The sequence below is a fragment of the Bos indicus x Bos taurus genome, chromosome 26, assembly GCF_003369695.1.
Source record: "Bos indicus x Bos taurus breed Angus x Brahman F1 hybrid chromosome 26, Bos_hybrid_MaternalHap_v2.0, whole genome shotgun sequence".
Taxonomy (NCBI): Eukaryota; Metazoa; Chordata; class Mammalia; order Artiodactyla; family Bovidae; genus Bos; species Bos indicus x Bos taurus.
In genome coordinates this window covers 40,323,154-40,336,249 of record NC_040101.1, presented here as the reverse complement: position 1 = coordinate 40,336,249, position 13,096 = coordinate 40,323,154, and the positions used below count along the sequence as shown (strand labels likewise).

Here is a 13,096-nt window from a genome sequence, read left to right as displayed (position 1 = left end):
TCCCTTACAAAATTAGTGTAAAGGAGGGGGAGCTCAACACTTGAGAGAGAAGGTTGTGTAACACAGAGAAACCGCCCACACATGCTCTACTGGTCACCAAGAGCTTTCTAAATACACATTTCAAGCCACCTTACTCCTTAGAAGGAAAGTTATGACCAACCTAGACAGCATATTCAAAAGCAGAGACATTACTTTGCTATCAAAGGTCTGTCTAGTCAAGGCTATGGTTTTTCCAGTGGTCATGTATGGATGTGAGAGTTGGACTGTGAAGAAAGCTGAGTGCCGAAGAATTGATACTTTTGAACTGTGGTGTTGGAGAAGACTCTTGAGAGTCCCTTGGACTGCAAGGAGATCCAACCAGTCCATCCTAAAGGAGATCAGTCCTGGGTGTTCATTGGAAGGACTGATGCTAAAGCTGAAACTCCAATACTTTGGCCACCTCATGCAAAGAGTTGACTCATTGGAAAAGACTCTGATGCTGGGAGATTTGGGGGCAGGAGCAGAAGGGGATGACAGAGGATGAGATGGCTGGATGGCATCACCGACTCGATGGACGTGAGTCTGAGTAAACTCCGGGAGTTGGTGATGGACAGGGAGGCCTGGCGTGCTGCGATTCATGGGGTCGCAAAGAGTCAGACATGACTGAACGACTGAACTGAACTGAATTAGAGGTCTGACTAGACAGATTGTAAATGATTGTCTAAATCAGGGGATTCTCCACTGGGTTCATAAACTCTCTGCATCTGAATATAAAACCTGTGCACAAGTGTCTATTCTATTTTACTTGAGAGAGGATCTGCTGCCTTCATCGCCCTCAGAATCCTAGTTCTGATGACTGCCAGGTACACCTCTGAACGAGGCCAGCCATGCAGACAATACGGCCATGCTCCTTGCTGTGAAGAATAGAAAGGTGATAAAGACGCAGCCTCCTCCTTCAAAAAGTGGCTGCGGGAGGGACTGGGGGCGGGGTAGAGAGAAGTACACACCTAAGTCAACCCCACCGCAGAGTAAGGCAAGGACCTCAAGAGGTGTATCAGCAAGACCTTTGGGAGTTCAGAGGAAGTGGTCTCCTTCCTGCTCAAGCAACCAGGCAGAGTGGCCAATTAAGCCGGGTGGGGTGGCAAGGGTGGGGAAAAAAGCGTTTTTACGGATGTGTAGAAATGAAGATGGTAGGCACAGTGATCACCGTTCCAATGGGTTGAGTCACCAGCTGAGGCCCAGAGAGAAATTAGCAAAAGGGGAATAAATTATTTGGATTTGAGAGTGTGAAAGAGTGACTCTTTAATACTTATAAACTGATACAACTTAAATGATACCATTTGCAATTTGGCTATGGTGCCAATTTAAATCTGTGCCAATGAGAAATGTTTCTTAGACAATGGGTAAAGATCAATGGTTCTCAAGCACTCCTCATAAACCAGATGAAAGAGATAGTCTATCCCATTCTACAGAAGACGACACCATAGACATCCTATCCTATGACTGTAATCACTAACTTGGGGATTCACGAAGTTCTCTGCACACACCCAAAGTGAACTTCAAAACTCCACTGCTCTACAAAATGACGGTGAATAGTACAGACATCAGCCAGGACACAACATTAAGGAATGGTGTTATCTTTATTCATTAGATGCATGAAGATTGTTGAATGGCAGTATCATATAATTATACTTGGGCTCTAAGAAACTTAATCCTGCAGAACTACATGAGATGGATGAGAACAAGGAGGTTGGTAGAAAGGAAAGCAGTTGACATGGTAGAGGAGTCATGCAGCCAAGGCCTGTGATAAAAATCTTTTGATTATCCCCAAGTGAGGCTCTACATAAAATCGGAGGGGGCCACTGAGACAGGATTGAAAGATGCTCACCATGCAGCTTTAACTAAGGTTCCACAAGGAATGTGGTATCTATAAAGTAATGGAGGTGACATTGGCAAGATGGAGAAGGGACAGGCTACCCACTCCAGTATTCTTGGGCTTCCCTGGGGGCTCAGAGAGTAAACAATTTGCTTGCAATGCTGGAGACCTGGGTTCAATCCCTGAGTTGGGAAAATCCCCTGGAGGAGGACATGGCAACCCACTCCAGAATTCTTGCCTGGAGAATCCCCATGGACAGAGGAGCCTGGCAGGCCACAGTCCATGAGGGTGCAAAGAGTCAGACACAACTGAGGAACTAAGCACAGCACAGCACAACCCTAGTCCCCTCACAGAAACTCCAACTTTGCAACCACCTATAGAAGGGTTGTTAGCATCCCTGAACCCAGGGGTAAGGTTGTTACCCTTAACACAAAAACTGAGAAAGAAATGAACTACACTAAGAAGGGCAGGGGCTTCCCTGGTGGCTCAGTGGTAGAGAATCTGCATGTCAATGCAACAGGTTTAATCTCTGATCGGGGAATATCCCACATTCAGCAGGCAGAGCAACTAAGCCTGTGTGACACCACTACTGAGCCTCTGCTCTAGAGGCCTCGAGCCCCAACTACTGAGCCCAGTTCAGTTCAGTTCAGTGGCTCAGTCGTGTCCAACTCTTTGTGACCCCATGAATCGCAACATGCCAGGCCTCCCTGTCCATCACCAACTCCCGGAGTTCACTCAAACTCACGTCCATCGAGTCAGTGATGCCATCCAGCCATCTCATCCTCTGTCGTCCCCTTCTCCTCCTGCCCCCAATCCCTCCCAGCATCAGAGTCTTTTCCAATGAGTCAACTCTTCGCATGAGGTGGCCAAATTTCAGCTTCAGCATCATTCCTTCCAAAGAACACCCAGGGCTGATCTCCTTTAGAATGGACTGGTTGGATCTCCTTGCAGTCCAAGGGACTCTCAGGAGTCTTCTCGAACACCATAGTTCAAAAGCATCAATTCTTTGGCACTTAGCTTTCTTCATAGTCCAACTCTCACATCCATACATGACCACAGGAAAAACCATAGCCACTACTGAGCCCACTCACCACAAATACTGAAGCCTGCCCCCCTGAGCCTGTGCTCAGAAAAAAAGTGAAACTGAAAGTGAAGGTCACTCAGTCATGTCTGATTTTTTGTGACACCATGAACTATACAAGTTCATGGAATTCTCCAGGCCAGAATACTGGAGTGGGTAGCCTTTCTTTTCTCCAAGGGATCTTCCCCACCCAGGGATCGTACCCACGTCTTCCACATTACAGGCAGATTCTTTACCAGCTGAGGCACAAGGGAAGCCCAAGAATACTGGAGTAGGTAGCCTATCCCTTCTCCAGGGTCTCCTGCATTGCAGGTGGACTCTTTACCAACTGAGCTATGAGGGGAGCCCACAAGCCACTGCAAAGAGAAGCCTGCGAACCACAATGAGAGAGTAGCCCCTGCTCATCACAACTAGAGAAAAGCCCACACAGCAACAAAGAGCCTGGACGGTCAAAAATAAATTAAAAAAAAATTATTTTAAAAAAAAAGAAGAGTAGGAAGAGCAGCTTCACTTCATTCTTGATAAATGAATTATGTTTTAAAGGATCATGTAATGACTTATAAATAGTACAGATATATGGCATTATTTTCTTATGCATTAAGAGCATTAATCTCTTAAAAGATAAGCAGAATGAACAGCCCTATTCTTGTTTTGAAATTATTTCTCTCTCTCAGATTCTGAGTTTATTTCAGATGGCCAGGTAAGCAGTCACAAGAGCATAAGGTAGGGTGGTGGCCTGGCAGACAGGAAAAGGCTAAACGGAAGCCATGTAACATGGGAGCCTAGAGAGGACTTGTCAGCTCCTGGAGGATGGGAGTCAGGAGTGACTGTGCAGTTTCTGGTCGTGGTCATTAGGACAATGAGGGTGTTATTAACAGAAGAGGAAGTCGGGAGACGAAGCGGCATGGATGAGCCAGCTTCCAAGCTGGGAGTGAAGGATTTTATGTATTCTTTCTGTCTATCTGGCTTAAATAAGCCAAACTAGCACCACTGACAACACTGCTCCAGGATGGGAGTGAAGGACAGGGCAGAACCTCAGCACCATGCTCGGCCGTGGACCAAGGAGACGCAAACCATCAGAGAAGGACCTATGCAGCTCTGAGGACAGTCACAAACTCCTTTAGATAACTGACCACCTTCATAGATCGCTTCCAGACTTGTCTCTGAGCTTAGCTCATAGAAGGTGTTACACACACATCACTGATCTACAGGGAGGCCTCTGCAGAGCAGAGGAAAAGGGCGGGGACTTGATGCTATGACCAGACGATGAGTGCCTTCGATCTGTTCCCCATTCTGAAGACCAAAGATAGTCACTGCCCCAATCCACATACCCCTGCCAAAAAAAAAAAGAAGAAATCTAACCCATATAACTAGGGAGCAATAAAGACTAATGGGGAACTTTGAGATCATCTGAGGCAATCGACTATTTTTAAAAATGAAGAACCCAAGACCTACAGAGGTGAAAGCACAGAAGTGCTTATGGGCAGACAGAATTCCCCCGTCTCTTCTTCTATCACCTGAGAGCAAGTCAAGAAGGATGCTCGCTTCCTAGGGTACAGCAATTTCACCTGCGGTGGCTGAGATAAATACCACAGGAAGCCACCTGGCACTATTTGCTTTGATTGCTATAGGAGAGAAAAGCCTGGAGGAAGGAGGCACATTCTTTAAGCTTGTTTTCACTGAGGTTTCCTGTATCTTTTAACAATGGCTCACATTAGTAATTATATTAGTCAACTAGCCACTTTTAAGAGAAACAGTATCAATACATATCTTTCTTTATATTGACTCTGAAATCTGTATACAAAGTTCACTTTAAAAGTAAAACAGAGGAAGGAAATCAAGATCATATGTTCACTCTGAAATGTTTTGCATGTCTTGAGCAGAAGAAAAACAGAAGCCCTTGTTGTAACTCATTTCCGATTTTGTAACATACATTTAGCAGGATCTATAAATCATAAAACTCTCAAGAGTCAGAAATTAAATTTCAAAAAGAGCACTGGCTGTCTTCACCAGGTAACATCATCAAAAGACTCATTATGGCTAGAATTTACAGGAGAAAAACATAGATAAGTCAGATTTTATTAAGAGAAAAATAGACAATGATATAAAGCTCAATTAACACAGAGGGCTTTTAAATTCATTTTGAATAAATATTTTCTACTCACATAAAATTTTGAAGAAGACAGTTATCCATTTACCTTAATCTCACCTTAGTAGCCTAAGGAAAGTTTCTAAAAACAAAAAGTGTTAAAAAAGAAAAAAAATCTGTATCTAGAGAGACAATTGACTAAGGATCAGATCCTTATTCTGATGTCTGTTCAGTGATTTCAAGAAGTCTATCTAGAAATTCTTCAATCTGCACTGGAAACCACAGTTTTGCTTGAGTTATGAGACAGAAAAAATATGCATATATTTTAAGCCAAAGCTTAAATACTTAAATATGCATATATTTTAAGCCAAAGCTCAAGTATTCCCAATAAGTGTAGTTACCAGAACAAGACCACATGGAAAGTAATTTAACAATATCTGGGTCTTCCCTGGTGGTTCTGATGGTAGAGTCTGCCTGTCAATGCAAGGAGACTTGGATTTGATCCCTGGGTTGGGAAGATCCCCTGGAGAAGGGAATGGCAACCCACTCCAGTATTCTTGCCTGGAGAATTCCATGGACAGAGGAGCCCTGAGGGCTATAGTCCATGGGGTCGCAAAGAGTCGGACATGACTGAGTGACTAACATACACACATCAAAATCACAAATCCACATATCCTCTGACCCAAAAATTCTATTTCTGAAAGTGTATCTTATAAATAAACTTGCACACAAACAAGGTTATTTACAGCAGCAGTACTTGTTAAAGGAAGAGTAGAAATAGTCCAAATGCCACTAAGAGAACACTTGCTAAATAAATCATGACAGTTATACAGTGGAATACTATGTATTGGTAGAGATGAATGATCAAGTACTCTTCGTACTGTATGAAAAATACTCAAAACATTAAACAAAAAAATTCAAGAAACAAAAATGTGTGTTATATGCCACATTCTGAATTAAAAGGCAAGCAGGGAAAATAATAATTTATGTTTGTTTCTAAGAGGCTTTTTTAGAGATAAATTTAAAATAAAGAAAATTTGGAAGGATACATAAAAAAACTGGGGAGGTAAAGAATGAAATAGGAGGGAGGTATTTTACTGTGTAGCTTTTCATTCTCTTCAATTTTTGAACTATGTGACATTACCTACTCAAAAAATTAAGTAATCTTCAAATAGCAAGAGCTATCTACTTAATGTTCAAATCACTTTATTAAATAAAATGCTTCCTTATAACAATGAGATATTTTAGCATATTCTCAAACAAACCTGACCTTTGAATTTTTAAGTGAAAATGAAATTAGATGATTCTTGTCCTTGCTTCTTTAAAAGAAGTGTTTCTATATATCTGGCATAAATGTAATATGTTGAGTACTTTGATCTAAAAGACAATCCCATTTCAATGTTTTCATGTTAAATCTGAACTTGTGACTGGTATAAAAACCAGCCAAATTCCAGCAATGCAATTAGATTTTCAGAACTTTCCTGTCTCAGCACTGAAGATACCCATACCTTTGTCGGAACGGTTTTTCCTCCCATGGGGAATTCGGTTAAGGCAAAGAATATACCCATCTGCTGTCACAACCAGGTGTTCCTCACTAGGGAATCCCCAGTGAGAGATAATTTCACTCTGTGGAGCAAAGGAAAAGACAAAATGTCAATGACCAAGTTTTATTTAAGAAACCATTACTGAAATTTTAGTCTGCTCTATCTAGTAGCCAATCTCCATCACAAGAGTAAATCCTCCCCTTGTTTCACCCCTGCATTCTACTCACAGATGCTTACTTAAACCTTGGATTCACCATTCTAACATGTTCTGCACCAACTGTGCCTTATTTTACCATAGCTTTGGGCTTCTTTGGTTCCATCCTGGCTCCCAGGCACAAATAACCACTTCTTTCTTTCTTTTCTAAATATGCCAGTTAATTCTGTAATCTACAATTTTCCTTGTTTCAAGAGACCCCATCCTGGGAAATGAAGGATAAAAAATATTAATCTGTTTTTAATCAGTGGACCAATAAATCTACACTAGAATGTCAAGGTAGAGTTGAACAAGATAAAATGATACAGACCCAGAGCAAATCACTATCTTGTACATCTTAAACTAATTCAATGCTATATGTCCATTACATTTCAATAAAACCAGGGGGAAAGATGAAAAGGAATAATGATCAAATTCACATAAGGAAAGATCCATCGGGCAATTAGGTTTTCTTTCTTTTTTTTTTTTTTATTGAGGGAATGCTCAAACTACTGCACAATTGCACTCATCTCACACACTAGCAAAGTAATGCTCAAAACTCTCCAAGCCAGGCTTCAGCAGTATATGAACCATGAAGTCCCAGATGTTCAAGCTGGGTTTAGAAAAGGAAGAGGAACCAGAGATCAAATTGCCAATATCCACTGGATCATCGAAAAAGCAAAAGAGTTCCAGAAAAGCATCTACTTCTGCTTTATTGACTATGCCAAAGCCTTTGACTATGTGGATCACAATAAACTGCGGAAAATTCTGACCACTTGACCTGCCTCCTGAGAAATCTGTATGCAGGTCAAGAAGCAACAGTTAGAACTGGACATGGAACAATAGACTGGTTCCAAGTAGGGAAAGGAGTACATCGAGGTTGTATATTGTCACCTTGCTTATTTAACTTACATGCAGAGTACATCACGAGAAACACTGGGCTGGATGAAGCACAAGCTGGGATCAAGATTGCCGGGAGAAATATCAATAACCTCAGATATGCAGATGACACCACCCTTATGGCAGAAAGCGAAGAAGAACTAAAGAGACTCTTGATGAAAGTGAAATAGGAGAGTGAAAAAGTTGGCTTAAAGCTCAACATTCAGAAAACTAAGATCATGACATCTGGTCTGATCACTTCATGGCAAATAGATGGGGAAACAGTGGAAACAGTGGCTGATTTTATTTTTCTGGGCTCTAAAATCACTGCAGATGGTGACTGCTGCCATGAAATTAAAAGACACTCTTTGGAAGAAAAGTTATGAGCAACTTAGACAGCATATTAAAAATCAGAGACATTACTTTGCCGACAAAGGTCCGGCTAGTTAAAGCTACGGTTTTTCCAGTAGTCATGTATGGATGTGAGGGTTGAACTATAAAGAAAGTTGAGTGCCAAAGAATTGATACTTTTGAACTATGGTGTTGGAGAAGACTCTTGAGAGTCCATTGGACTGCAAGGAGATCCAACCAGTCCATCCTAAAGGAAATCAGTCCTGAATATTCATTGGAAGGACTGATGCTGAAGCTCAAACTCCAATACTTTGACCACCTGATGGGAAGAACTGAGTCATTTGAAAAGCCCCTGATGCTGGGAAAGATTGAAGGTGGGAGGAGAAGGGGATGACAGAGGATGAGATAGTTGGATGGCATCACCAACTCAATAGACATGAGTCTGAGTAAACACAGGGAGTTGGTGGTGGACAGGGAGGCCTGGCGTGCTGTGGTTCATGGGGTTGCAAAGAGTCAGACACCACTGAGCGATTGAACTGAACTGATAGTTGATGTTTAATATAAGTTTCAGGTATACAACACACTGATTCATAATTTTTAAAGGTTAAATTCCATTTATAGTTATTATAAAATATTGTCTATATTCCCTGTGCTGTACAATATATCCTTGAAGCTTCTTTATTTTACATATAGCAGTTTGTACCACTTAATCCATTGGGCAACTGTTAATTAGGAGCTCAGTGGCATACAGCTAACTCAGTTATCCAGAAGACAATGTGAATAAGTGCTTGTGATTCTCTCTACCACAAACACTTGAAAGGATTTAAGTTTATCATTCTTACAGAAAAAATTCAAAAAGAAAAATGCTTTTAATTTTAAAAAACCTTAAAAAGAAGAAATCAGGAACAAGAGATAAAATGCAACCTTAAGACCCTGATAACAGGTCGCACTCTCTTGACTATAAATTTATCAAAATCTCCAAAGCTACCTGGTTCTTCAGTTGTGTCATTGTTTTAAACCTGCTGTTTTCTGTAGCAATCTACACTTTCCTGATATTTTATGCCTAAATAAAGTGTCTCCAGATTTAATTGTTTGCTTAAGACGAATAACTTTCAAATGTTTTCATTACTTGACGGATTATATTTTTATTTGTTCTAACAAAATTGTTTTCAGATACTTTGATTTTTGTACTGAACTATGAACACCGGTAATCTGTCCTTGTTCAACACACTCAGTATTAACATTCTTCGGAAGTTTTAACACTTTTTTACTGTTGTTTAAACACAATCAGTGAGATTTAAAAATGAAATGCATGTCTAAAAATATCACTTATCTTATTAAGAAGTGTATCATTTCATCAGTAAAAAGAGGTTTGTAAAATACACATTACCTAGTGGGTAAAGTCCAGCTAACTGAACTGGAGATTCAGAGAACATGAAAAACACAATGAGATATAAAGAGAATGGAGTTTGTAGCTTCATGTAGCTGTGTAACTGGATTTCAGAAATAACATTGATCACAGATGCGTTTTAAGAAGCAGACGCCTTTAAGAAACTTACCACATTCATATTTGTTTCAGGATCCACAGGTGTCTGCTTCCATCCAGATGCCTGGGAAGGCAGGGTCCCAAGGACCAAACAGACCAGCAAACCCCAGAGCCACATTTTCATTCTGTATAAAACAGTCTGTTGTTATTTGCCCACACCAATTTTACTACACAAAATTACACTGGTAAATAATGCTCCCATACGAGGTTCTGAACCAGTTTACGTCAGCTAAAAGTTAGGCAAAGGCCAAATAGGGAACAAATGACTCAAGCCACACCTCAAAGAAAAAATTCAGGAATTCTTTTTAACTAGGAAACCTCCCACCCACCACCCTCAGTTAATTTGTGACACATGGAGCCCAGAACACCCACCCACCTGCTCACCACAAAGTTAAACGTAATGTTCCTGGAGCAAGAGCGGAAGAGAGGACTATACGTTAAGAAAAGGGAAGATCCCCAAAATTCCAGAGCCTGTTAACCTCCCACCTTTTCCTCTCTAACTGTGATTCAAATGTTCTGAAGTTCAGCTGATATGAGCTCCTATTCTCGCTAGTTATTCACTTCCCTTCTTGCACAAAGTTACACGTTAGGATTTGAATTTGTCACCCAAGGGGAAAAAAGTGAAATGAAAAAAATACGAGAGCATGCAGAAGAAATAGAAGGAAAGAAGATTGCCCCTCTCTGCTTCTGAGACCCTCTCCAGGGATCAGTTCTAACAGTGATGGCACAAAATCACAGCACAGCAAAGACCTTGGGGATGGATATTAAAGGCAAAATGAAGTGACTCTTTCAAGGACACGCTGATGGTTAGAGGCAAAAGTGGGACTACAGCCCCAGCCTCCCATATATTTTAAAATAAATATAGTCCCTTAAAGATATGAATGATGGCAGATGAATGGACAAGAAGTTGTGGCACATATACACAATGGAATATTACTCAGCTATAAAAAGGAACACATTTGAGTCAGTCTAATGAGGTGGATGAAACTGGAGCCTATTATACAGACTCAGAAAGAGAAACACCAATACTGTATATTAACGCATAAATATGGAATTTAGAAAGATGCTAACAGTGACCCTATATGCAAGACAGAAAGACACACAGATGTAAAGAACAGACTTTTGGACTATGTGGGAGAAGGAGACAGTGGGATGATTTGAGAGAATAACATAGAAACGTGTATATTACTATATGTAAGACCAGTGCAAGTTTGATGCATGAAGCAGGGCACTCAAAGCCAGTGTGCTCTGGGACAACCCAGAGGGATGGGGTAGGGAGGAATGTGGGAGGGGGATTCATGATGGGGGGACACATGTGTACCTGTGGCTGATTCCTGTCTATGTATGGCAAAAGTCGTCACAATACTGTAAAGCAATTATCCTCCAACTAAAATAAATAAATTAATTTTTTAAAAAGATATGGATGAGTGTATCCCAATACAAAGACTTGTATAAAGATGTTCATAACAGCTCTATGGGCAATAGCCAAACACGAGAAAAACCCAAATGCCCTGAATGGGTGAATGGATCAATATATTATGATATATACATACTATTCAGCAATAAAAAGGAATGCACATAAATAACATGGATGAATCTCAAAATAATCCTGGTGAGTGAAAGTCCACAGTCCCAAGCACATGATGTGTGCAGTCGCTCAGTCGTGTCCAACTCTTTTCGGCCCCATGGACTATAGCCCGTCAGGCTTCTCTGTCTATGGAATTTTCCAGGCAAGAATACTGGAGTGGTTTGCCATTTCCTACTTCAGGGGATCTTTCTGATCCAGGGATTGAACCTGCATCTCTTGTGTCTCCTGCATTGGCAGGTGGATTCTTTACAAAGCCAGATCAAATAAATAGATATGATTTCATTTCTATAAAACTCTAGAAAATGCAACCTAATCTCTATTGACAGAAAGTAGATAAATGGCTGCCTGGGGAAATGAGGGGCAGGAAGTAAGCATTGCAAAGGGGTACCCAATGCACAAGGAATCTTTTGGGGGTAACGGATGGGTTAATGACGTTGAATAATCATAGTTTCACATGTATAAACATATCAAAATGCATAAAATGTACATTCTAAACATGTCCTGCTAGTACTATATGTCAGTAATTCAACAGAGCTGTTTTTAAGATGGGCTTAAACCCAGAATTCCACAAGTCTTAAGAAATTGGTTCTCAGATGATTGCAAAAGTGAACTAGCTCCCGTCTGCTGATGCATCTCCTGCTGGTGATGGAGTGATTTCTCCCAGAAGTGGTGAACCTGCAATTTCTAGACAGGAACAGATATTATCTTGAATCTGTACAGACAAAGTCACAAGTTTGCATTTCTTTATGGTGGTTAGGAAGGGCTGTACAGTTCAGGTCTACCTTTATCATAAATACAACCTTCCGAAAGCCTATTATTACTAGGGAATACCAAGTAGATTGAAAAAGAAAAGAAAAAGTTTGTAACCACAGTTTCAAATAGTAACACCTCCGGTGGCAGCTGCTTTTCCAGTCAGTGCCAATGCTCCTGGATTTGGGGCTGCTGCTGCTGCTAAGTCGCTTCGGTCGTATCCGACTCTGTGCGATCCCATAGACTGCAGCCCACCAGGCCCCGCCGTCCCTGGGATTCTCCAGGCAAGAACACTGGAGTGGGTTGCCATTTCTTTTTCCAATGCAGGAAAGTGAAAAGTGAAAGTGAAGTCGGTCAGTTGTGTCCGACCTCCAGGGACCCCATGGACTGCAGCCTACCAGGCTCCTCTGTACATGGGATTTTCCAGACAAGAGTACTGAAGCGGGTTGCCATTGCCTTGGCAGCTGTCTACAAAGAAAGCTCCAGAAGGATAACATCTGAAGCTACTCAACTAGAAAAATCATCCAACTGATTTTTCCCTCCAACAAAACACTGGACAGTTTCTCAACCTATCAGTCAAGTAACTGTCATAGGATGATGACTAAGAAGTTCAAGGAGAAAAAGCCTCCTCCAAGATGGATTCAGTGGGCTCTGCAACTTTATCTCAATTCTTTTGGTACTGTTAACAGCCCAACTAAGTACTTGTCTGTCTTCATTTTACACCAGCCTGAGGGCAGAGCCAGTCTCTGGGTCAACTCTGAACTCCCAGGACCCAGCAAAGGGTGGACACAGAACAGATTCTGAAAAACAGGATTGGGGCAGTCCAGAGTTCAGTAGCTGAAGAAAAGATAAGCTCCAAAGCAGCTTGTTATTCAGCTAACAATAAGAACAACACTAGTAATTTTGACTCCCATTTAAGCTCTTGCTATGCTCCAGATTTCGCAGGCAGCGCTTCGGTCCTACTATGTTCATTACGCCTCCAACAACTCTGCAGTACCGTTAAATCCTTTTTCCAGGAAACTGAGGCTGACCCAGGTTTATTACTGGAAGCAAAATGTCCAGTGGTTAAATAGTATCTCCGGGATATTCACCAGGACAGGTATCAAGCCGTTCCTTGACCATGCCTTTGGCTAAAAAGTAAGCGAGGTCTGGGGGCTGCCTGGCGGAGCTAATGCGAGTGAAGGACGAGGAGGAAGTAGGGGAACTGGGAATCAGAAATC

The 13,096-nt window shown here is 41.4% G+C and overlaps 1 protein-coding gene across 2 annotated transcripts in view; it reads right to left on the bottom strand.

Moving 5' to 3' along the window:
* LIPA (lipase A, lysosomal acid type) overlaps window positions 1-13,096 on the bottom strand; it is a 128,903-nt gene that overhangs the window by 29,073 nt on the left and 86,734 nt on the right. For both annotated transcript variants that reach the window (XM_027528938.1, XM_027528937.1), the window contains exons 2-3: window positions 9,552-9,663; window positions 6,534-6,651 (exon numbers count right to left, since the gene is read on the bottom strand). In XM_027528938.1, the coding sequence (XP_027384739.1) occupies window positions 6,534-6,651; window positions 9,552-9,662 (229 nt within the window). In that variant the 5' untranslated portion in view covers window position 9,663. The remainder of the gene's footprint in view (window positions 1-6,533; window positions 6,652-9,551; window positions 9,664-13,096) is intronic.